The 25473-nt window shown below is 37.5% G+C and overlaps 4 protein-coding genes and 1 long non-coding RNA gene across 8 annotated transcripts; 3 read left to right on the plus strand and 2 right to left on the minus strand.

Moving 5' to 3' along the window:
* Nucleotides 1-1652: 1652 nt before the first annotated feature.
* Nucleotides 1653-5653, minus strand: LOC124632882 (major facilitator superfamily domain-containing protein 12-like). Its single transcript, XM_047167870.1, has 8 exons — nt 5052-5653; nt 4734-4941; nt 4368-4452; nt 4089-4280; nt 3588-3885; nt 3172-3322; nt 2650-2777; nt 1653-2569 (listed from the first exon to the last, which is right to left on the minus strand). Exons 1-8 carry the CDS (start codon nt 5329-5331, stop codon nt 2496-2498), a joined length of 1416 nt encoding a protein of 471 aa, XP_047023826.1. The 5' UTR covers nt 5332-5653; the 3' UTR covers nt 1653-2495.
* A 325-nt stretch (nt 5654-5978) lies between these two features.
* Nucleotides 5979-8308, plus strand: LOC124645675 (GPI transamidase component PIG-T). The gene is made up of 3 exons (XM_047185560.1): nt 5979-6284; nt 6392-7678; nt 8041-8308. Exons 1-3 carry the CDS (start codon nt 6119-6121, stop codon nt 8259-8261), a joined length of 1674 nt encoding a protein of 557 aa, XP_047041516.1. The 5' UTR covers nt 5979-6118; the 3' UTR covers nt 8262-8308.
* On the minus strand, nt 8299-8789 carry LOC124645750. The gene is made up of 2 exons (XR_006986271.1): nt 8724-8789; nt 8299-8647 (listed from the first exon to the last, which is right to left on the minus strand). It is a non-coding gene; the product is annotated as an uncharacterized LOC124645750 (long non-coding RNA).
* A 1509-nt stretch (nt 8790-10298) lies between these two features.
* On the plus strand, nt 10299-22004 carry LOC124644016 (trichohyalin-like). 4 transcript variants are annotated; one of them, XM_047184324.1, is made up of 8 exons: nt 10299-10388; nt 10472-10632; nt 10949-11045; nt 11122-15937; nt 20032-20136; nt 20719-20896; nt 20966-21104; nt 21186-22004. In XM_047184324.1, exons 4-8 carry the CDS (start codon nt 11771-11773, stop codon nt 21904-21906), a joined length of 5310 nt encoding a protein of 1769 aa, XP_047040280.1. In that variant the 5' UTR covers nt 10299-10388; nt 10472-10632; nt 10949-11045; nt 11122-11770; the 3' UTR covers nt 21907-22004. The 4 variants fall into 4 exon arrangements, with proteins under 4 accessions (XP_047040280.1, XP_047039523.1, XP_047041043.1 ...); XM_047183567.1 differs by having other exon boundaries at nt 10472-10583; XM_047185087.1 differs by having other exon boundaries at nt 10472-10583; nt 11128-15937.
* Nucleotides 22005-23694: 1690 nt separating this feature from the next.
* On the plus strand, nt 23695-25473 carry LOC124646111. The gene has a single exon (XM_047186188.1). It carries the CDS (start codon nt 23695-23697, stop codon nt 25471-25473), a length of 1779 nt encoding a protein of 592 aa, XP_047042144.1.

Here is a 25473-nt window from a genome sequence, read left to right on the forward strand (position 1 = left end):
ACTGCTTATGTTTACTGTAGCACAAAGGATTATATGGCTTCAGTTCATAAGTTTGAAAACGTAAAAATCCGGCAGTGTGAGTCAGACTTGCGAACAAAGGATTATAAAAATCACGTTTTTTATATGGGAGCCTTTATTATATATAGCCTCTAATATTACATCTAGTTTTTTGATTGCTACTCTTCTTTATACATATACAGAACTGTTACTGTTACAGCCTTTTTATCGTCCCACTGCTGGGCACAGGCCTCCTCTCACACGGAGAAGGATTGAGCATTAATCACCACGCTTGCTCAATGCGGGTTGGTGATTACAGAAACCTAAAAAATATTATTTTGATAATGTAGGCAGGTTGATAGAATAACGTATCGATACTTTTGCTGCCCCAAATAAATACCAATAGGTAGCTATTTGTACCAGACCACCTTCAGATGACTTACGCTAAACTAAAAATCAATAGAGCCAGACAGACGTATAGGTCTATATGTACCTACTCACTACGTGTCCATTTCGACCGCGCGGCCAACTCATAATATTTGATGAAACTTTGCCAGGAATTAGTAGTAATTTGTTACTTATTACCTAGCTAGAGACTGGAGTAGATAGGTACCTACTAGGCAGAAAATCGTCTCGCGTCGATAAACACAGTCTGTTCGAGAATTTATTGTATAGTGTTGGCTGAGTGCTATACTTAGATACTTCATCATGTTAACCACCAGAGGGTGTCGGAATTTTCTTTTTTTTAATGCCTACTAGTTGTTTCCCGCACCGCGGTTCCACCCGCATCCCGAACACGGGTAAAAGTATCTTAATAATTCCCAAGTTCTAGACTGACAATCTGATTACCAAACATTTAAATCGGCATAGTAGTTTTGGCGTAAATGAGCAACAAACATACATGCTTGTGGAAACATTTTTCATTCATAAAATGTTAGTGGGATAAGTAGGTCCTACTACCTAATTCTATTTTAGATCACAAGTTGTCTGATCATTAGATTGTCTGGTGTTATTCATGAGTTTATTTTGGGTACTTAAATTATTTTATACTTATTTACTCAGTACCAATGCAACTTTTCTATGTTTGTATGTACTTTCTAAGTATATCTTAGACACCAATGATGACTGTGTTTCGGATGGCACGTTAAACTGTAGGTCCCGGCTGTCATTGAACATCTTTGGCAGTCGTTACGGGTAGTCAGAAGCCAGTAAGTCTGACACCAGTCTAACCAAGGGGTATCGGGTTGCCCGGGTAACTAGGTTGAGGAGGTCAGATAGGCAGTCGCTTCTTGTAAAGCACTGGTACTCAGCTGAATCCGGTTAGACTGGAAGCCGACCCCAACATAGTTGGGAAAAAGGCTCGGAGGAGGATGACTTATTTACTCAGAAGTCATTCCATCACATTGCTAATGTTGGCTACTATTGAATGAAATCTCAGAGATCCCAAGATGAGAAGAAAAAAATCTCAAGATTACAATTAGAGTTCTTGAAGTAATAGGAAAATACTACAGGTAATATAAGGTACTCTGAGTATGTACGTACCTAGGATGAGTAAGATAATGATGACGATTGGTATTTGGTTAGGTTTAGGTGGTAAGTAAGAAGGTTTAATAAATGAAACAATTCCGACGGATATAATAATTAATAAAAAATAATTTAACTTTTGGAGATAAAAAATAATTTATTTAATTTATAAAAAGTACCTACCTATACCTTCTGATTTACTGAAGTGCAATTTGGTAAAAATAATACAGCGGTAATTTAATTATTACAATAAAAAAAAAACTACTCCATAGTCACTTTATAGTTAATATTAGGTACCTACTTACGAAAATGTAGCTCCATAATAATTATATCTCAATAATAAATAGATATACAGTACTGACTGAATATTGTTTTTTTTTCCTAGTAAATATAATATCAATTGGTATCATTGCATTTCACTTGCAATTAAATATCATTTACACAATTAGCACCTGTACTATCATAACACAGTTAAAATCTTAACACAAAAATAACAATAGAATATCTAGATACATAAGTAACTATATATTCACAACAATTGCCGGAATGTAAAGTAGGTAGTAACACTATTACACTAGTAACGTGTTGTTATCATTATTTATTTATACTTACTATGTTATTAGTCATTTTGTGCTTTAAGACATCTTCACTTACTACAACTTTCAGGCTATCGCACGAGATCCATTTATTCTTCTTATACTGAATCTAACTTTAAAATATCAATTCCTAAGAGTTCCCCATTACATTCTATAGAGATTTATTATGAGAATAAATAACCAAATAAAATATGTGAGTAAAATGCCTCTTGTATTGTTGCAACCAAATAAATAGTATTATGTTCACCCATACGTATTTTAGGTACTCATCTTGAGATAATATGATACTTATGGTAACTACCCAGTCAATTATATACTTAAGGAATATATTATGTGTGCATTGCATACATATTTATGTATATTGTACTAAAATTCGCTTCATATACTTTCTATCGCCGCAGGTAATTGCTGTTCTTCTGAGATCACGTCAGAGTTGTTTATTGAGGAGTCCACTGAAACATACAAAGACAAAACATGAAACTGTAGGTAGTTGATAAAAAATATACTACCAAATATATTATCAAGTACTTACCAGTGGATGATGGAGCATCAAATCTAAATCTTGGCAAGAGCAGAGTTAGCACGAGTCCTATAATCGCTGCGACGCCACACACCCACACAAGCACGGTCCCGTAGTACGCCGCAGGAGCGCCGTCTGCGCTGAAAACGTAATATCAAATTTTAGATATAGCTTTTACTATTTACTTTATTGCGTATTGCACAATGAGGTCTTATGAGTTCATCGCCCTGATAGGGCATAGCAATTTAGAGCAGCAACTTAGGAATACTAATATTAGCACAGTTTGTGTTATATATGGACAAGAATGCTTTGATATAAAGTAGGTACCTAAAGTAATTGCAAAGTGGACACAGTTTTACATTGAAACAGTAGGTTCCTTACTTTGCTTTTGCTTACTTGTTTTTGAAAGTGACTAACAAAATTATGTGTTTTGACAAAATCAACACTATTACAAATTGTTGAAATAATATTTGAGTTCAACTAAATGTGTAAACAGAAGCATTATGTGTCACTATGAATCATGAGTTCACTTACTATGCCTGTATAATAGCAATTGCAATGCCGCACGCGAGCTTATCAGTAAAACTCATGAGGCCGTAGACAAAGGCGGAAGCTTCTGTCCTAGCTCCGACTAGGTCAGCCGTCAGAGCTAGGCTCGTCACCAACATCACTGCACCACCAAAACCTGATAACAGAAATACAATTTATGAACGAAAATTCTGGGTAATACCATATCATACACAGAATTGGAGCTGACTAACTACTTTTATCACAACAAAATAACATTTGTATTACATGGTAACAGGGGTATGTGAGGCTCATTCATCAGGTTTGTTAGTTTATTTAACAGTACATAGATTAAGAGGTGACAGAACATTTTAGGATAATAACATGGTTTTATTTACATAATTGTAATATAGGTCAATGTGTGTAAGTGAGAGGGTACTAACCTATTAACACAGCAACCACATAAATGAAATAAACTTTGTAATCATCATCTGATCCAAGATAAATCCACACAAAACCAGCTATTGCGCATGCAGCACCGGTCAAATAATTAAGTTTTCGAGTGAAGGATCTTGGTGCCAACCTCTGTACTCCAGCAGCTGCCAGACTGCCAAGGTACAGGGCGAGAGGGACCACGGCCAGGGCTCTCGCAGCCAGCCCTAGCGTCCGGTGCAGGTACAGTGGGATGAGCACCTGAGAAATGTTCACTACCAGCCTCGTACACATGTACACTCCTGCAACCTACAAACAACTTAATTAATTATTTAACATTTAATATTTGAATAGTAATGAGTAGGTAATGAGTATTGATAACTGTGTTAGTCTACTGATAACTAGATACAACATATTAAAAGGTTTCTATCCATATCATATAGGAATTAGGCCTGTTTTCAGTATACCAAGCTAATTCAGACATGCAGTATGTTATTTGTCTATCAACTTACTTGATACATGACTGGTTTTTGTAAGAACTCATAGTGTGCCCCGCTTTCACCTTCAGCTAGGAGTAGCTCTTGACGTTGGTAGTTGTTTTTTTCAGTAACAGAAAGATGAAATATAATTGACGTTAATGTTCCTAGTCCTAATACTATATAGACAACATGTCTAAACTTCCATGCATCAGTAGGCCCCACTTGCTAAAAGAATAAAGAAAATGTTTCAAACATATAACTCATAAACAGAATTTACGATTTAGTGATTAATAAAAAAACTAATAAACTTACATGCTTATCACATTCCCCAGTCAAATGTAATATAATCCATGTGATAATATAAACAAATAGATTAGAAAACACTGTAAATCCATATCTGCAATAGAAATATTAACATAATTAGTATTCTTATGAAACATATTCAATTAATATGTGTTTTTTTACATGTTAAATATTTTTTCCTAGATAACTGGGTTGAGGAGATCTAATAGGTAATCGCTCTATGTAAAACAGTGTACTCTGTTGTATCCAGTTAGAGTGGAAGCAGACCCGAACATAGTTGGAAAAGGCTAGGCACATGATATAGATTTTTACTATACTTTGCCCATAGTGATACATGAATTTTATCAATTTATAATGAACATAAAACATATTTACCTGATTGCAGTCAGATGTGTCCTTGTATGATCATCCTCAGACAGCTCTGGTATTAAACTTAAGTGGGAAATCTGAACAGCAGCCCATCCAATTTGGAATATAACAATAAATGCAGCATAATAGTACATTTGTGCCCATTTGTGTGTGGATGAACAACCAATACATTCCGTGAATATGAACGGGAATGAAGCAAGAACACAGGCTGTACCTAAAACAAGTAATTAAGCATTGGTAACTATTACCAGTAAACTGATTTCATACTTAGCAAATATATAAACAGCAAGTAATTAATAATTAAAAACTTTAAAACATACTTACCAAATAAATGCCATAGTTTCCGCTTACCATACTTTATACTAAAACGATTGTCTGTGTGATCTGAATGATAGCCAACAAAAGGCGTTGATAGAGCATCCATTACTTGACCGATTAACATCAAGTTACCTGATTGAGAAGCACTAAATTCAAGTACTAAATGAAAAAATACAAGAAAATATGTAAACCATAAACTTGCACAAACATCGTTCAATACATGGCCTATACCGTAGCCCAGTTGTAACCGCAAGCTAGTAGATATGTGTATAAATTCGGTATCCATTTTAATGTACTTAATTCACGTTACTATAATTAATAAAAAAGTTAATTCTTTTTTGTTGTCGCGTCGTGATATTAGAAACTTCGTACACACAGAATTAGTTCCGTAACGTTAAAGATTATAATGGTTTGGTATTCTATTCTATTCATAAAAAATATCGCGTCAAGATTTAATTTCCTTCACATTTATCACATTTTCTATTGTCTAACCAGCATAGCACGTCCACAAGCTAAGTATTTTTTTTGAATATCATGAAATTCAAATTGTCAACAATGTCAACAAAATAAGGTCAAAGTTGGCAGAAATGTCAATTTCATGTCATTATTTTGCCATAGACTTGGGCCAAAAATTTTTAACGTTAGGTATTCTCAAAAAGCTTATCGAGAAAGGAGAACGAGGTACGAGGAATTTTCTTTTTCATCTGCCATCTGCATGCCATTGCCATGTATGTCAATGTTGCCATGTCACTGTAGACACACAATATCATAAATTATAATAACACGCACGCCTCACTTTCTCACCAGTACGATACGGAATATCACATCAGATTCGAATGACGTTACAAGTTTACACTGAAGTTAAAAGCATCCTAAGATTCGGAACACACAATGCTCTTTAGTCTTTGTCGTAATGTCATTTACTATTCAAACTATTTTGCTGTCAAGATTCAAGCTGTCAGTGTCAATTTTTTAGAAACATTGCGCCGAATAGGACTGCGATACCGAATGATTGAATTTGATTACACTGTTGATAATGAAAATCTTTCTTTAAACTTTATTCGTGGCTTACAATGGAGACCCTTCGTAAACTAGTATATTACAGTGTATTCCTTACTTATTTTTTATTTGTCCGTGGAGATGACTTTAAAGAGGAATTATATATAAAACCTTTGCCGCCGACTCATCTGTATAGCTACTTTCAATTCGTCACATTGGTAGATGGGGAGACTTCTTCATGTAAGGATTGATAACATAAATTATTTACATATATATACCTGTTTATTTTTTCAATAAGTCGACATACTAGTGAACTTTCTTTATTCAGTGAGTATTTCTGTTTTTAGTTCATTCCCACTTGGCACCTCGATCATTGGCTGAAGTTATATCTCGCTTTCAAGTGGAGGAGTTACACTTAACTCTTACTGAAGGACAATGGAGACATAACCAATGGGGATATCCAGTACTGGATGCGGCACCTGGGGCAGAGTTGTATGCCTGGTTCTCACCTGATGTTACAGATGTAGATACACATTGGAAAAAATTAAGTGCTACTCTTTCAGGACTCTTTTGTGCTTCACTTAATTTCATTGACAACTTTAATACTGTCACACCTCAAATGGCCCTTTGGCCTATGGGAGCAGTCAAATCTAGTCAAAATGTTACCTCACAGCTTCGATATGCTTCACTACCTAGGGAGATTGTGTGCACAGAGAACTTAACACCATGGAAGAAACTTTTACCATGTGAATCAAGTCGTGGCTTCTCTGCATTGCTCAACTCCCGGATGATCCATAACACAAACTACCATTCAATTGGAGTTCATGTAAGAAAAATCTGTAAATCAAGTGACTGCTTGGAGACTCAAATGGAATTTAAACAGACAGTGGCTCTTGTTTATGATTATGATATAATAAACAGCAATGACTGGTCGTTCAGAAAATTATTTGGCCAAGGATTGCCTGGAGCTTGCCCGCTTTCTTCAGACAGCAAGATATATGTTGATATTACTTTAAATGATACACAGACATTCACATTAACACCATCGCCAGAAAATGTCATAATGTCTCAAAGAGGTGGTAGCGAAACTAAATTAGCAGTCTACAATGTAAAGCCTGATGGCCAAATGATAAATATTGGAGCTAAATATAAATCTAAGTTACATTTGCCCCTTTCTGTACCCCCACCTTTACACTTTACTCGCTACATTCTTGGTTATGGTAAAGAGTATGGAGGTATAGTAACAGAGATTACAAACAACTGTTGGACTTCTATAAATGTTGTTGTTTTGGAAAATGCTCCCTGGTGGTTGCCAATACAACTTAGTTCCCTAAGAATTAATGGTGAAGCTGAGAGTAATTTGGTTATGTCTCAATTCTATTCACCTGGTAGGAGCAGGCAAAAACCATACCATTTGGAGCTACTCATCAAACTTCCGCCTAAATCAACAACAACCATAACAATCGACTTTGAGTTTGTCTTTCTGAAATGGCAAGAATATCCTCCTGATGCTAACCATGGGTTCTATGTTGGTTCAGCACTCATTTCGGCAAACCTGCCTACAGCCAGAAACTATACAAGTCTGCCTATTACTGGCTCCACATTTGATTCATTTGTTAATGCATCAAAGATATGTAAGTAGTCCAATTTATACTATACATATATTTTTCAAGTTAGTAATAGTTTTTGTGAATATCGACTGCAAGCAAGCAATACCTCCTATCTGACTCCGGGTGGATTTTAAAGGGGAACAATAAAACTTAATAAAATCCTTATTCCGAGGAAGGTATAATGAGATACTGAAAATCCAAGTTTTCTTTTTCTAAGCATAGTATTGATTAATAAAGTTTTTTGTTTTTATTTTGAATCTAAAGGTAGTTTATGGTAGATACAAGTTTTTTGGTTTTTTGAAACAAAAATGTCAGATAGGAGGTATTGCTTGCTTGCAGTCGATATGTTGTTTTGATAAGAAATCTCAAATACTGTTTATTTTCAGGGTACCCTATCGTGTTCAGAACAAATGGTGCTATGGTATCATTGCCTACTCCAGACTTCAGTATGCCTTATAATGTTATCTGCCTAGCCTGCACTGTGGTAGCACTGGCATTTGGCCCACTCCACAACATCTGCACAAAAGAGTTAGTTCTCAAGCCATTGGGAACTCCTGTGTCACTAACACAAAAACTGTTAAATTTATTTAAAAAGAAGAAGGATTAAGAAGAAGGAAGTATTAATTTTGGACTGAATAAAATAATACAGAATAATGTGGTTTTTATTCATGTAAGTGAAACATTATGTGCCCCAATTGAACACATTGATATCTCTGGAAAATATACATTAGAAAATGTACTTAGAGCGCAACCACACTACAAAGTCCGTAATTAAATCTATCATTTTTTTTTTTGCTTTTTGGAATGTCTAGGTACAAAGTCAGCCTGAATCTGGTATCTGGAAAATGGGTATCATGTATCATCGTACCTTTGTCGTACTTCATATCTGTAATGACTGGACCTTAGCCACATTAGTTGAAAGTCTTGTGATGGAATACCCCGGTAGTCGTGCCGGCCGCGTGTGGTGCACGCCATACGCGTGGCGGACTGGACCTACGATGATCCCTTAGACTTGAGCGATATTGATTGATATCATTACTTATTTGTATACAAACTTCTTGGAAAATACCGAGATTACAGCCGAGGTGCGAAGGCATCTGTGCTCATCTTCAAAGACAACTTAGAAAAGATAATCGTATATATGTTATGGACCAAGTGATAAATTGGGCAGTATACATAATGCCCGGTCATTATGAATAATGCCCAATATGAGAGCGCAATTTGATAATAATTATTCAAATAATCAAATTGACCGGGCACTATACATATTGTCCGTGACATTTTGGGCAAAGTAATACAAACATATTTAATTTCATTTTTTTTTGTTTTTGCCATTTAACTTAAACTAAACATTAAACCACTTAAATAATCAGCCTCATGATTTGGATTAATAATGAAGGACTTCTGCCTTAAAAATCCACTAGTTTTTGCATTTAAAAGTTAAGGAAAGTCATATTAAAAATATAACATAAAATATAATTAAATTTAAAACCAAAAATTTACAACGTATCTTTGTTTTATACAAATGACTTATTATTATAAAACAAAATAAACTAAAGTTTAAGCGATTGGACTCATTATTTGGCATAATTAACTTTTATTATTTAGCTTCTCTAAATAAAAGTCACATAGAAAATATAATTAAAATAGGGTGCTATTTAAACAGGCTTCTTTTTAATATCATTAATCGCCCCCAAAAATGTATGTTGCCTTCTAAAATACTAAGTCAGCCACAATTAAATTTGTAGCATGCTAAACTAAAGTAAACTTCTGAAATACTATTAAATGACATCATATAATATAAAATGACAATATTTTTTTTACTCAGTACGTTTAAAATATAACACATCCCATATCAATTAACAGAGCATGGAAGTAAGCATGCAACATGCAGCAAGCATGGCTTCTGTCACGGCTCCGGCGCTGCGGGGCTCCGGCGGTCCCATGCGAGCTTATCGTCGCAGATGGTTTTCACGCTCACCACCGCAGCTTCGGCTTGCTGGCCGGCTCAGCCGGCCAGCCTCAGCCGTGGCGGCGAGCGCTTCAACTATCTGCGCCTCAGCTCGCAGGCCGCCTCGCCCCTCCACGCCTACGCGGTTTTGAATTGCACTCTAGGGGTAGGGCAGACAAGACTACGTGGAGTCGGTTTTGCAGCGATTCGTTTTCGTCACTAAGTTCAGATTTTAATACAATGTTTTGAATCCAAATTAAATTCTACCATAAAAAAAAGCAGCCAAGAATAATGAGATCAAGAAAAACGAGGCCGAGTTAGTAAATTAGATGACAATTGTCCAATTAATAATTTTGTGGCTAGACTTATAATTTCCCATTAAAATAGAACATATAATTTAAAACAATAATCATAACATATGTAGCAAGTATCAGGATTTATTTATTAGAACAACTGCCACCCTCGCACCGCATAAAATATAGCTTTATTATCAATTTGCCCAACTATCATGTAGCAATATAATAATGCCCGTGCAATGTGATAAATAATGAAGTTAAGATAGTTATTAATCATTTGGCCCGATAAAGCTAGACATTATTCATAATGCTCGGGCATTATAAATAATGCCCGAATTAATCACATGGTCCATAACATATACATTGTAGTCTTTGAGGTAATCCAGTGTCAAATTGACAAATAGGACCGTTTTTGTATGTGTAACATTTTTTCTATTAGGGATTTTATTTTACATGTAGCTAGGTATATGATGGGAGTACTTGGAACGTAAGTGTAATGAGATTGCGCAGTTGTTCTAGTGTGGAACTTTTTTTTTCTAATATAACATATTATAATATTATTATGTGCAGAGAACAGCAGTTATGTCCGTGCTACAAGGAGTGCCAACAACAGTTCTACAAACTAGCTGAATTTAAGGATACTGGGTTGGTGGTCTATTGTCATAGCACACGGAGAACGAATGTAAGAGAACACTTTTCCGTAACTACTTAACTAGGTTCTAGGTATGTAGGTAGGTAAACTTTCTCACTTCATATAACTTTATGTCCACTCTGTGTAATACAGTCCCAGTTCGGCAAAAAGACCTAAGATCCATAATGTGCTGGATAAATTAACCTACCTCATCATCATCCTCCTGCCCATATCCCAATTTCATTTGGGGTCGGCGCTGTATGTTTTCTTCCATACTCTTCTATCACAAGTAATGTTATAACCGTATCTACAAATATACCTACCTACTACATTATAAGTATTGTATGTCTTGTAAGGTATCTGAGACTAGCTACCTACATAAAAGCCACCCACTATATTGCTATTACGATCAACAGGTCAGGCAAGGTGAAGAAGGCGCTGTAAAAGATGTATTTATATTGCATAATACGGGAGGCGTAAAAATCACAAATGCCGATTTAACTTCAGAATTGGGTAAAACGGCACTATTCATTAATTTAATTAGTGTGACAGCCTTGATTCGGTTTTCATTTACTTTAGTTTCACACAGTTTCAGAAAAAAAAGACATCAGCTGCCCAAGATGTAGAAAAACATTAGAGCATGCTCAAGAACTAATTAAAAAAATACCGTCGATAGGTAGGAGAAATACTATAGGTGTATGTGATCACTGTCGTAAGAAAGCTCAAAGAATTAAAAAGCCATGCTTTGCCTGTGAAGAGATTGTAAAGAAATTTATATCAGTTAAAGGTGAACAAAAAGAAGAGACAAAAAAGGATGTTAAATTATGGCTTTCAAGAATGGGGCATCTTTTGAAAGACACAATGAATCTTGACAATAGACACCAAACTCGTACCTATTCTGACGCACATATAAACCAAATATTTATAAAATCACCCAAATGTAGACGTGAACTAGAAGTTCAACAAATGTTTAGCCCCGAAACACACAAATCATATGCAGACATATTTGTGGACACGACAACAGAATTAAAAGAAATTAATGTGCCTGAAAAGGCTGTAGCTTTTTCTCAACCTATTGAACCATCGGAAACTGTCGTTGGAACGCATGTACCTGCACAGGAGCCCCCACGAACTTCACTAAAAGAAGGCAAACTAGAAGATAAGTTAGATTATTACAATAAACCTTCAATGGATGTTAAGGAAGCTATAAAAATAAACATGACCTCAGTTTGAGACAAATGGTGGGATCTGGAAAAAAATTTAGAGCCGCATCGAAAAGGCCTGAAATATACGAAATTCTTAAAATCGCACCATGGGAACACCCTAAAACCGAAAAAGATCATGACGGCATATCAGAAATTTTTATTAAATTGCCTAAAGCAAAACAAGATTTAAGTTCAGAAAGTTCAGGTGATGCAGAATCTGAATTGTACAAATTAAAAAAATATGGATCAAGAACCTCTCAAAAAGAATCGAAACGGAAACCTTTGGAATATGCTGCTGATACCAAATTTAATGCTAAAGAAACCGGTAAAAGAAAGCACCCAACATCAAAAATCTCGTCACAAAAGAGTTTAAGAGGTACTCGCTCTGAGCGAGTTGGTAAATATGACCACGGTAAATTAAATAAAGAAATATCTGAATCTGAACTAATATTCCAGAAAATTAAGCGAGACGAATACCATTTACATGATAAAGAATTTAAATCAGAACAAGGTGTAGCAAAAGTAACTGGACAAAAACCCATCGGATCCAAAGATAACGTAGAAAGAAAATTGAAACACCAATTCAGCTTCTATTTTCCAAAAAAAGTCCAAAAACACAAAAAACAATTCAAAGTTCGTTCATCAGAGCTTATTAAGACAACACAGGAAAAGATACTTCAACAAGCTGAAGATGCGCAGAAACGGCTTGAAGTTGAACAACAACAAAAACAGGAAGTACATGAAAAGAAAATGCTAACCGAAAAAGGGAAAACGCAGCAGGATGAAGAAATACGGCAGTCAATTAAGGATGAAAAAGAAGATATTAGAATGACAGTTGAAAGAAGCTTTGAAGATTTGGAAAGCAAATCATTGGCAGAGAGAGAAAAGCAAGATAGAGCGAGGGACCTCTCCAAAGAAGATAAATACAAAAGAGACACGATGTCGGATTCAGGTTTATTTGAAAAGGATTTGAAACAAAGAACACAACCAAGGGACAAAATGGAAACCGATAGAGAATTAGAAAAATCTAGGAGAGGCTTAAAATCGAAAAGTGACACAAGAGATACATATGCTGACGAGACAGACAAAGCAAAGAGAGAAAGTTCTAAAACTGAAAGAGAATTAGAAAAATCGAAGAAAGGCTTAAAATCGAAAAGTGACACAAGAGATACATATGCTGACGAGACAGACAAAGCAAAGAGAGAAAGTTCTAAAACTGAAAGAGAATTAGAAAAATCGAAGAGAGGCTTAAAATCGAAAAGTGACACAAGAGATACATATGCTGACGAGACAGACAAAGCAAAGAGAGAAAGTTCTAAAACTGAAAGAGAATTAGAAAAATCGAAGAGAGGCTTAAAATCGAAAAGTGACACAAGAGATACATATGCTGACGAGACAGACAAAGCAAAGAGAGAAAGTTCTAAAACTGAAAGAGAATTAGAAAAATCGAAGAGAAGCTTAAAATCGAAAAGTGAAACAAGAGGTACATATGATGATGAGACAGACAAAGCAAGGAGAGAAAGCTCTAAAACTGAAAGACAATTAGAAAAATCTAAGAGAGGCTTAAAATCGAAAAGTGATACAAGAGGTACATATGACGATGAGACAGACAAAGCAAGAAGAGAGCTAAGTTCTAAAACTGAAAGAGAATTAGAAAAATCTAAGAGAGCTATAAAATCGAAAACTGACACAAGAGATACATACGAAGATGAGAAAGAAAAAGCAAAGAGAGAGCAAAGTTATAAGACTGATCGAGATTTAGAAAAATCGAAGAGAGGTATAAAATCGAAAACTGACACAAGAGATACATACGATGATGAGAAAGACAAAGCAAAGAGAGAGCAAAGTTATAAAACTGATCGAGATTTAGAAAAATCTAAGAGAGGTATAAAATCGAAAACTGACACAAGAGATACAAACGATTATGAGACAGACAAAGCAAGGAGAGAGCTAAGTCCTAAAACTGATCGAGAATTAGAAAAATCTAAAAAAGGAACAAAATCGAAAACTGACACAAAAGATATCTACGATAATAGGACAGACAAAGAAAGGAGAGAACCAAGTTCTAAAACTGATAGAGAATCAGAAAAATCTAAAAGAGATATAAAATCGAAAACTGACACAAAGGATGCATATGACGACGGGACAGATAAAAATAGGAAAGAGCTAAGTTCTGAAACTGATAGAGAATTAGAAAGATCTAAGAAAGGTGTAAAATCAAAAAGTGACTCTAAACATACGTATGATGATGGGACAGACAAAGCAAGGAAAGAGCTAAGTTCTAAAACTGATAGAGATTTAGAAAAATCTAAGAGAGGTATAAAATCGAAAAGTGATACAAGAGATACATATGATGATGGGACAGACAAAGAAAGAAAAGAGCTAAGTTCTAAACCCGACAAAGAATTAGATAAATTCTTTCTTTCTTTCAAATCGAAAAGTGATAAAAGAGATATATATGATGACGGAATAGACAAAGAAAGAAAAGAGCTAAGTTCTAAATCTAAGAGAGAATTGAAATCTAAAAGAGATACATATGATGCTACGACAGACAAATCAAAAAAAGAAATTAGTTCTAAAACTGACAAACAAGATAAATATGATGAAGTATCCGAAAAAGCCAAAAAAGGGTCCAAGGCTAAATCTGGACTAGGAGATAAATCTGAAGAAGCATTGAAGAAAGAAAAGGAGACCAAAAAAGACTATAAAATAAAACCCGAAAAAGATACTGTAGTTGAAGTTTCGATGAGGTCTGAACCAAAAGAAAAGGGCTTCGAAGTGCAAGAAAAAGGTAAAAAAGGAATTAAAGAAAAATATGAATCAACGGGCAAAGATGGTGAAATAACTCCCAAAAGCAGAAAAGAGGTAACAGATAAGCCCGGATTGAAAGGTAAACATGAGGACATACCCGACTTGAGTAAAAAATATCCCAAGCTAAAAAGAGAATCAGATACAGATATTGAAATAACGTTAAAAAGTAAAACTGGACAGCAAGCTATCAAAAGTGATAGTCAGTTGAAAAAAGATTTAAAAGAAAAATCTGAACGAGTTAAAAAAGCTGAAGACAAAAAAGACTTTCAAGAAGAACACAAAGATAAAAATGCTAAAGAAAAGAAACCAGAAAAGAAAGATTGGAATAAAGATATGGATAAAGAAATGGCAACAGCTTTAAAAAATAAGGAAAAGCAAGAGCTTGATGAAAAGCTACAAAGAGACAAAGAAGAAAAAGAAATGCGAGAGTTAATAGAACGAAAAGACAAAGAATATCAGAAGAAACCATCAACAAAAGAAGCAGCAGAGATGCCAAAAAAGTCTATTAAAGAGAAAGAAACGCTCAAAAAGTCGGAGAAGGCCTCAAAAGCACAAAAATCATCTGAAATTGAAATATCTATGACAAAAATAAAAGTCAAAGATCCAAATGCATCTGAAAATATAAAACTTTCAACTACGCAACAAGATTCTAAAAAGAAAAAAGGAGAAACGCCTGGAGAGATGCAAGAGTCTTCTAGAAAAGAGTCTAAGAAAGCTGAAACATCTAAAGAACCCATAGACGAAAGTTCTAAAAAAGAAGAAGCTTCTAAAGAAGATGCTAAAAAAAAAGCAAAAGAATCAGCAGATGAGGCTGAGTTTAGAAAATTACAAGCTAAACTCAAAAAAGAAAAAGAAGAAGCCTTAAAGCAGAAAAAAATAGAAGAAGCTGAGGCAAGAAAATTAACAGAGTTAGCAGAAAAAAGAGCCAAAGAAGAAGCCGAACGTAAAAAAAGTGAGAAAGCACCAAAGTCAATTGAACCACAATTGTCTGAAGAATCCACTCCAAGGCTAATAAAGATTAACCCTGCCGATGTTGACCCTAAAGTTGTAAGAGCTCATAGAAACCACTATAGATGTGGACACGACTCACAAACGTGTATACTTTGTTTCGATTCTGACTTAGAAATTGATGTTGAAAGTTATGATAATAAACTTAATCGTAAGAAGGCAGACATAACAGACATCATAATTGGCGAATACATATTGAAATATAAACCACGCCGCGAAATAATTCAAGAAACTAATGTTCCTTTATTATTTAAATCGAAATTTATAGAAGAATCTAATCTACAACCATCTAAAGAACTAGTGACAGTACCTACTGGTGTGGACGAACTCGAGAATAAACCAGTTCTGCCAACTGTCATGGCAAAGAAAGGCGCTAATGTGGTAAGTACACATACAAGTAATTAGAGGAGTGCCAGGAAAATAAAAAACCGGCCAAGTGCGAGTCGGACTCGCACACGAAGGGCTCCGTAAGTACTCGGTCGGCTAGGACAAAGCATTGAGTGGAGACGAACATGGCTTTATTTTTTTCATTATTAGCCAGTATTTTAATTTTGTTGGATTTGTTTTAAACACATATATGTCACCGGAAAATAACAAGATCCGTACGTTTATCAATTTACTACGAAGTTTATAAACTTTCGTAAGATTATAAACGGGAGATAAATTGTAATATTTTACGTCCACATTTTCGTAAATTTATCAATTTCCGAAGTCATACGGTAAATTTATAAACTAACGAATGTCTATTCGTAAGATTTTATACGGTTCGACCAATCACAGAACTCTGAATGTCAGAATCACTCTTTTGATCTTTGAAATAGTAAAACAACCCACTGCTCTCTGATTGTTCAATGTTCATAGTGGCAATGCTCAGGAAGGAGAAGTGACACGTGACAGCCAACCAATCAGATCGCGCGTAGCGTTTGGTTACTTATTATTTTACGAGTGAGTTCAGTAAGTTTATCAATATACGAAAATGTGGACGTAAAATATTACAATTTATCTCCCGTTTAGAATCTTACGAAAGTTTATAAACTTCCTAGTAAATTGATAAACGTACGGATCTTGTTATTTTCCGGTGACATAGGTATACATTCTTTTATTTTTGCATAAACATGTCTTTGGTAGCCTATGGGTATATAAAAAAAAACAAATAGTAGGTAACTGTTATTATCGTTTATTTAATATTCATTGTAATGTTTAATTTAATGTGATTAGGTATGACACACTTTGTAGAATGTACGTAAAGTAAATATAACTCTAAAAACCTACATAAAAAAGTTCAAAGTGTATAAATGTATTAACAAAAAAATTCAACACAAATACAAAAAAAAATCGACTCCACTTATACATTATATTAGAACTTTTATAATGCGACGAAAATAAGCAGGTCGCTGTATTGCGTTGTTCTAACACTGAACAAGTGGCCATTGAAGTTGGTCGTATTATACTATGAGTGTTGGATTAAGGTTTTAGAAAAATAAATCAAATATTGCTTGCAAAAATCAGTCATAAAAACTAATAAATGAACTATTTAACTTACCGAAAATACGATATCCCATCCTTTTTTAATCTTCTAGACGTGATATTTTTACAGTTTTTGAGGGAACACTTCGGCATTTTTAACGACTGCTTACGTACTCGAGCGACGCGAGACTATTTGAAAGGAGCGCACAATTTTAAATGTTGCGTTCATTTTGTGAGGACGTTTTTGACACATTGAGTGTGCTTTTGGGTTTTTTGTATATCAATACTACATATAATAATACACATATACATGATATACATAATAAAACACAGTTTTCCCCTTCAAAGCTGCCATCTGCGTTTATCTGTGAAAATAATCATTAACATTAAAATAGCATGTAAATGCGTAGGTACACAAAGGCACAAATGATCCGTACACCTTATTTTACCGATAGTCAGGAGCAGTTAGTTTATGTTTATATCTATATGAGTCCTTGGGTCCTTTAGGTTATGCCTTACATATTTAAACATGACAGACGACCTTATAAAGGTCGCCGCAAGACGCTGGATGCAGGTCGCCTCCAACAGGTATCTGTGGAGATCTAAGGGGGAGGCCTATGTTCAGCAGTGGACGTCCTATGGCTGAGATAATGATGATGATGATGATTTAAACATGTTAGCATAAATATTTTGAAACTTAGGTACGTACTTGCGTTATTTAGAGATTTTGCGTTACTTATGGCATATCCACTAGGTAGTCATTTCCATTTGTTCCCAACGAGTAACACCCTCAAATGTCACACTGTTACTCGATGGGAATGTTTTTAAGAAAAAATTCCCAACCAGTCACACTGTTACTCGATGGGAACTTTTTATTACTAATTTCCCAACCAGTCACACTGTTACTCGATGGGAACTTCTTATTAGTAATTTCCCAACCAGTCACAATATTACAGTAGTTAATGAAAAGAAGAATTAAATCGGTTTTACTTTAAAAACATTTATTCGTCATATTGCTGGTGATTCTCCTTTGAACGTTTTATTCTTAAATAATTAAATAAAATTACAATACCTAAATACATACATACATACATAGACTCACGCCTGTATCCCCGAAGGGGTAGGCAGAGGTGTAATATAACACCCACATCTCGCCATCTATATTTAAGTCCCACGTAATAAGGGGGGGGAGGTACCTAAATACAATCAGCTTTATATAATATATCAGAGTAAATCATCACATTTTACAACAATTATCAGTTCTAATTTCTAATGTTAATTTGAACTTTAAACAATTTTCCAAATACATATAATTAGCCATAAGTATGTTGTGACAATTAAAATTATGTATAGCAAAATAAAGTTATGATAAGCCGGCAACATCAGTTATCGCGAGTGTGTAATGGCGGTTATTTTCCATGCACATTTAATGTAAAAATACTTTTGCATCCCTCTTCCCGCGGCCCCGGTGGCGGCGGCCACGCAACCAGTCACACTGTTACTCGATGGGATTTTTTTCTGAAAAAAATCCCATCGAGTAACAGTGTGACTGGTAGTGTGACCGGTTGGGAATTTTTTCAGAAAAAAATCCCATCGAGTAACAGTGTGACATTTGAGGGTGTTACTCGTTGGGAACAAATGGTCATTTCGTTCTGCTTAATTAAAGGCTTATTAAACTTGACTAAATTCAGTCGTCTAATGAGGTTTCTAAATGATTTAATGAAACCTAGGTACCTACCTTCCTAAATGCGATTATTTACATTTATCTGAATTTTGTGACTGAATCATAGACGACTCAATTTAGTGAAGTGCAATAAGCCCTATAGGTACACCTAAACTCCACAGTTCGACTGCACATTGTAGTCGCTACGATGAAGGCTACACCTAATTCTAACCGAAGATTTGGGTATACAATTAGTTTTAAAGGGGCATAATTATGGCCGGTTACACCTAGCTGTAGTCGGTTAAACCTAAGTGGTGCACTTCGGGCTTTAGTGTGTTGTAGCAGTTTGTCAATGGCGATTTTCAGCTTGTACTACTTTAAAATACGTTATATACCTGCTAGATATCAAAATTTGAACATTATCGTCTATTAGAAAATCACGTCCAATTATAGTCTTCTCATGCTTCTCATAACCTTCGTCTGATGAATGGTCATGATGGGCTGTAGGTACGTAACCTGTGTAATGTAGGTTACCCTATTGTATAAGCCGCGATAATAATGTTTCTAGATAAACAATCGAGTTTTCTTCGTATTTCAATTTGTATAGGTACCCAACCATCACGACTTACAAGACAACAATATAATAAATATTATCTAATACAATCTAACCGCTAGAGAGAAGTTAGCATGATTTTAAATTTTAGTAACCCGAACTGAAACTTAGTCTAAAAAGGGCCTACCTACGTTTCCTGGATGTACCAAATGAAGAAAATCCTTACTTTATTCAGGGTGTTCCTCGAGGTATAAATCAAATAGACATAAGGTCATTTTCGAACTTTTTGAATTCATTATGTTTTATTTTTATATGAAACTTCAACTGCACAAAATATTCTACCAACTTTAGAGCGCTAAAATAATCAAAATATCAAAATTATCATCGGTTGAGTATTTTTTTTTCTATAAGTTTTGTAAGTATTTTGTACTGGCCACTTATAATCTTTGAATATTTTCTAAATGTGACGTTAATATTTGACATTATTCTTCATAACAACTATTCGATTTTGATAATTAGGTATATTTGCGAGTAATTTATTTTATTATAGCCCTTTATTTTCATTATTTTCTAACCGAAAATGTCTAGAAACAAAAAAGCAGAACCAGTAAGTAGACAACATCGAGTCTGCCAACATCGCCCATTTTAGATTAATTTAGTAAAAAACTTACATTATTCTGAGCATAGGAAGACGCTGTGAAACGAATATATATATCTTATATAGGTACTTACATAAAAATTGAGGCAAATACAAAATAAAAATTTTAATTAATTGTTAAAAACTCTTTGCAGATCGACCCGGAGCCCGCGAAAGGTATAGTACGATACGCTTTGTCCGATCGCACTTTCATAGACAAGGGTTGGACTATGCTACCAACTGAGAAAGTTGTGCGAAAGGTAGGTTTGTTTATCTCTATATTTATTGAAGGTTTGCCATTTTGGCGCTATCTCACCTGCGCCCTGTGGTAACTACTGCGGGCCCGTACCGAGATAAAATATAGCCTATATCACTCAGATAATGTAGCCTTGTGAAAGAATTTTTAAAATCGGTACAGCAGTTTTTGAGTTTGTCCTTTACAAATACAAATTTTTACACTTTATAATATGTATAGAATAGCCGTTTTCCAGCGGTTCCAGCCCCGTGTCTTTATTGTTACTCGAGGATAGACTAGTTTCCAATTTCCCAACAGTGAAAGAATTTTCAAATCGGTTCAGTAGTTTGGGAGTTTTTAGGGTACAAAAAATGTTTCCTCTATATTATACTACTCCAGATTAGTATAGATAGTATTGGCCTTTTGGTTGTTTGGTTTCACCAGTTAGATTTTTTCAAATCGGACCAACCTAGTTACGGGTACAAATAAACAAACAAACAAACCTCTTCTCTTTATCTTCTTTATTTTAGTATAAAAGAATCAATAAAACTTTAGGTATTGGTAACTATGTTTACGCATCTGGGATTTATATTTATATTTTTTATAGATGAATGTTTACCGTATGCGTCCCGCGCATCCCGAATTCGACTGGTTCGAACACAACAAAAATAAGCGATTGATGACTTACGATACTGGTGAAAGATTAGCAGAGTTCGATGATAACGGACGAGGTCGCTGGTATTACAGAAGTGGACGGCTGGCATTAGATTATTACGATGCTGAAGGTAATCTTGGTGTACACATACTTTATTTTAAACATAATGTTGGGATTTATGCACCGTTGTGAATTTCAGAGACAAATGCTCAACAGCGGTTCGTTATATACAGCAGTGGTGAGCCCGATGAGCGCGGTCGCAGTTATCCTATTACGATACTTGCCACTTTTGACTATCTAGGAAATGGGATAGTTTTCGATCATGCGGGAAAAATACGGTAACAGCAAATATAGCTACATATGTATGTACCTTTTTAGTATTCATACCTAATATCTTGCATAATATTTATGTTTCGCAGTCTCAAATACAATCAAACTGAAGGAGTAGTGCTCGATCGTGGTATCGGACCTGTTTCGCATTGGAAATGGCATACTCTGAACGATCCGCCGGTTCTACAACAAGTCATGATAGATACGCAAATGGCACATAAAGATCCTCAAATACTTAAACTAGGCGCGGCTGCTGACACGAAAGTTCGACCGGATAACGAAGAAATGTTAGCTATAGAGTTTGATAACTTCATCAAAGAGAAGAGTAAGAAGTTGTCGCAAAAATTCAAGCCCTTCCAGATAAAAATGAAGGCTCTTAAAATCAATGAGCATTTTTCTCTGAAAGTGTTAGATCAAGCTACAATCTATCTAATCTTTAGAGACGGTACGACTAATTTGAAACTCAACATCGGCATGATATTAGACCATCAAGAAATTGTGGATACGGACACTGCTGAGGTAGGAGAAGTTTCGAACAATTTAGAAAGATTCCCAGCTCGCACTGACAGCCTGGCGGGCTTGCAGCGCAGTGTAGCGTACGCGCAGCGCTACGAGAGGCAGCGCACCGAGCGCGAGCGTAGACTGCGGCCCCCGGAGCCTTGCGCCAGTGCGGATCACCTCATGGCTGCCGTCTCCGCCCCGTTAAGACCTCCTTTGAGGACTCTGCCCACTGCCTCTACGACTAGCGCTGGATATTGTCCTTGCCGAAAGCCATCAAACAATCTATATTATAATACCCGCCTTCTTTGAATGATGTACTCGCAATTGTTAAACATTTTCTATTTCTTTTTAAAGTATTGTTATATTATTATTTTAATATTTCCATAAATAAATTAGTCTTAATATAATTATTAGTATAATTACAAGATATTTCTATTTATAGGTTTAAAATAAATAATTTAGATTATGCAATCCTTGTTTCATGCAACTAAAATAAGTTAGTACATCTAGTGACTTTTAGCATGTTCTGACCCTTGGCAGTCAACATTGGTTTTAGTAATGCGAAATATAAAAACTACAGCGTTTTGCGCAAGTACGTTAAGCTTTGGTTTCATAGGAAAGCGGTGCCGTCATATAGCGGCCGTAATACAGCGGTGAATGACGTCACTAGAACGTTGTCTATGTAAAAACGAAATGGGGCGGTTTCCTAGAGAGCGGTAACTGACACCGTAACTTCAAAAAGCGGTGCCGGCATTTGCATGACGGCCGTCTTGTCTGTGTCAGATGGTTTGGTGAACGTTTTATTGAAAGCGGTGAAGCTTTTTTAATCCGTATGTGTTTTTTTTTTCGGAACAACGTAAAAAATGAGTTCCAGCTCTTGGAGCAGCGAGGACGACGAAATTTTAATAGATTTCGTTCGTAACCACGAAGCAATAAATAATATAAAAAGTTAAGATTATAGAAGAAGTCAACTAAAACTGAATTGGTGTCGTGAAATTTGAGAAATATTAAATAAAACAGGTTAGTAAGTATAATACAACTAACAAAAAGTTTATAGTAGGGGAGGCAAGGGTGCTAAACCGGGAGTGACTCGAGCGTCAATGAGACCTATTATAGATTGCGAAGCTTAGATTATAAGAAGAAAAAAATGTCCTGACATACACACACTTTCATCGGTGGGTGGAGCGGCTATAAACTTTCAAAAATGTAAAAAAAAACAGTTGCATGGACATACTCGAGCGCGTCAGATATTAATAGCATGCACGTCGTACGTCATTTTGAAAACATACGTATATTAATCTGACTGTTTCCATGGTGGGGGTGGTCGTAGGTAAGGGTTAAAAATGGGAAAAAAAAATAATTTTATCGAGCGCGACAGATTTTCAAAAGGGGTGTTAAGTGAACCAAGACGATGTCTCTTATGCAATAATCTGACGATTTAGACGTGACCTAAACTCGTGGCCATTATTTGAAATTGCAAAAAAATATCGCCATTTTGAAATACTCGAGCGCGTCAGATTAAGATATATATGGTTCATTTATGTACCCTTAACGTAATCATCTTATAATCTGACGATTATCTGGAGAGACTCGCTTAATCTGACAATGGAAAGTTTTTAAAACTAATAATAATCAATACTGTAACCTAATTTTCTTTGAAAAATTAACACCAATGTCGTTGTTTTTTAATTTTGTTATAATCATTATCTAAGTCGTGGTGGCCTAGTGGGTAAAGAACCAACCTCTCAAGTATGTGGATTCGATTCCAGGTCAGGCAAGTACCGGGGGTCCCCCCACAGCGTTGACTTCCACGTAGTGACCCCTGGGCAACGCCGTGCCTGACCACCGTAACGGAGTGGCAGGCCGGCGGCAAACGAACGCTGTGCGTCGAAACATCTTCAACAGTCTTGCGTTTCGATATTGTGGGTGGCAATGCCACGTCCTGTGAGGGCCGCCTCCGGGCGCTGTCTCCGCAAAGGCCCTTCTCAGGGCCAACCCAAAGGCCCTTCTCAGGGCCAACCCAAAGGCCCTTCTCAGGGCCAATCTCGAGATGCTTCGGCATCAGAGACCAGCCGCGCACCATCCGCGGTCAGTCTCATGAGAGGTAGTGACCTCGTGTCGACCGACTTGTCCGACACGGAGTCACAAATAAGTGGAACGAGCGGCGTTGCAACCCGCCGTACGAGGAAGAGGGCCTTCCTCAAGCGGGGATCCGGAGGCTCTTCCGAGGACGCAGCCGAGAAGCCCGCGAAGAGGGCGGTATTGGAAGACGACGACCGGCCAAGCAGAGCCAGGGCCAGCCACGACGCCTCCAGTGTCCTTTACGCGGACCACTCCGTGGAGGAAATGGAGCGCATGGCTCTGGAGGATCAGATGGAGATCCTAGAGGTCGCCTCCAAGTCCTCCAACTTGAAGGGGACCTTCCAGAAGGCCCTAAAATGCCGGGCAGCGAGCTTGCTCGGCATTGTAAAGGAGTTGGCGAAGCGCACCACCTCCGATGAGACGCGGCAACTTCAGGCGAAGGTGGATCGCCTGCAGAAAGAGGTGTCCGCGTTGCACGCGCGCGTTGCCGAGCCCACGACTCGGCCCGAGGGGACGTCGGAAGGTACAGCAACGATACCTGCCTCCTCTGACCTTGAGGATCTTATCCGTAAGGTTGTAATGGAGGAGAGAGCATTCACCAGGGCCTGTTTTGCCGGCATAGAGGATCGGCTCCTGCCGGAGAAGCGGTTACGCCCTCCACTCGCGGCGGATAAAGCACCTGGACGGATGCCCATCGCACCGGGGCCCTCAACGGCTCCAGACCAGTCGGAGCCCCAGGTCCTAAAGACCACCAAGGGCAAGGGAAAGGGCAAGAAAACCTCACTAGCCCCGACTACCCAGACGGTCCCTCCCGAACCGGTGAGAGAAGACCCATTACTGCCCTCCACCACCCCTTCCAACCAGCCTTGGATTAAGGTGGTAGCGAGGAAGCGGAAGGGTAAGCAGTTAGCTCCCGAGCCCCCTGCAGCCAAGCCTGCCGCTTTGGGGGACAGGAGGAGGAAGCTCGCTCCTCCTCCAAGAACCGAAGCCGTGGTGGTCACGTTGACCCCAGAGGCAGCGGAACGCGGGGAGACATACGAGTCCGTGCTGCGGCGGGCTCGTACAAACGTCGACCCTGCAGAACTTGGGGCTGGCAGAATTACGTGCCGGAAGACCCAAACGGGGGCTCGTATCTTCGAGTTCTCGGGGGCTCAACGCGGCACCAAGGCGGACCTCTTTGCGACGAAGCTCAGAGAGGCTGTCGCGGACACGGCCAAGGTGGTGAGGGCCGTTAAGTGTGTAGCTCTAGAAGTGACCGACCTCGACGACTCGGTCACGCAAGAGGAGGTGGTGGCAGCGGTTGCGGCGGCGGGGGGCTGCGCCGTCGCATCTGTCAAGGGCCGAGCCATTAGACCTGGCCGCAGGGGTATGGGCACTATGAGGTTAGAGTGCCCGGTCGTAGCTGCCAAGGCGGTTCTGGCTAAGGGCCGCCTCCCGGTCGGGTTTAGCTCGGGTGGGGTCCGAGTGCTTGAGGATGCGCCGATGCGCTGTTTCAAGTGCCTCGGCATCGGACACACCCGGCCTCTCTGCCCGTCCACTGCCGAGCGTGGGGAACTATGCTTCCGCTGCGGAAAAGAGGGACATAGGTTGGCCAGCTGCGAGGCTGCCACCATGCATTGCGCAGTATGCGCTGCCAATGGTCGTCCATCCGACCACGTAATGGCGGGCAAGGAATGCCGACCGCCACCGAAGAAGGGCAAACTGCAGGCGCCGGTGCGGCCTGCTGCTGCCGCCACCTCTGAAACTCCAGTTCCAGTGCCGGCAACCGAGGGAAGCGCGATGAACACCGACTGA

The sequence above is a fragment of the Helicoverpa zea genome, chromosome 1 (genome assembly GCF_022581195.2).
Source record: "Helicoverpa zea isolate HzStark_Cry1AcR chromosome 1, ilHelZeax1.1, whole genome shotgun sequence".
NCBI lineage: Eukaryota > Metazoa > Arthropoda > Insecta > Lepidoptera > Noctuidae > Helicoverpa > Helicoverpa zea.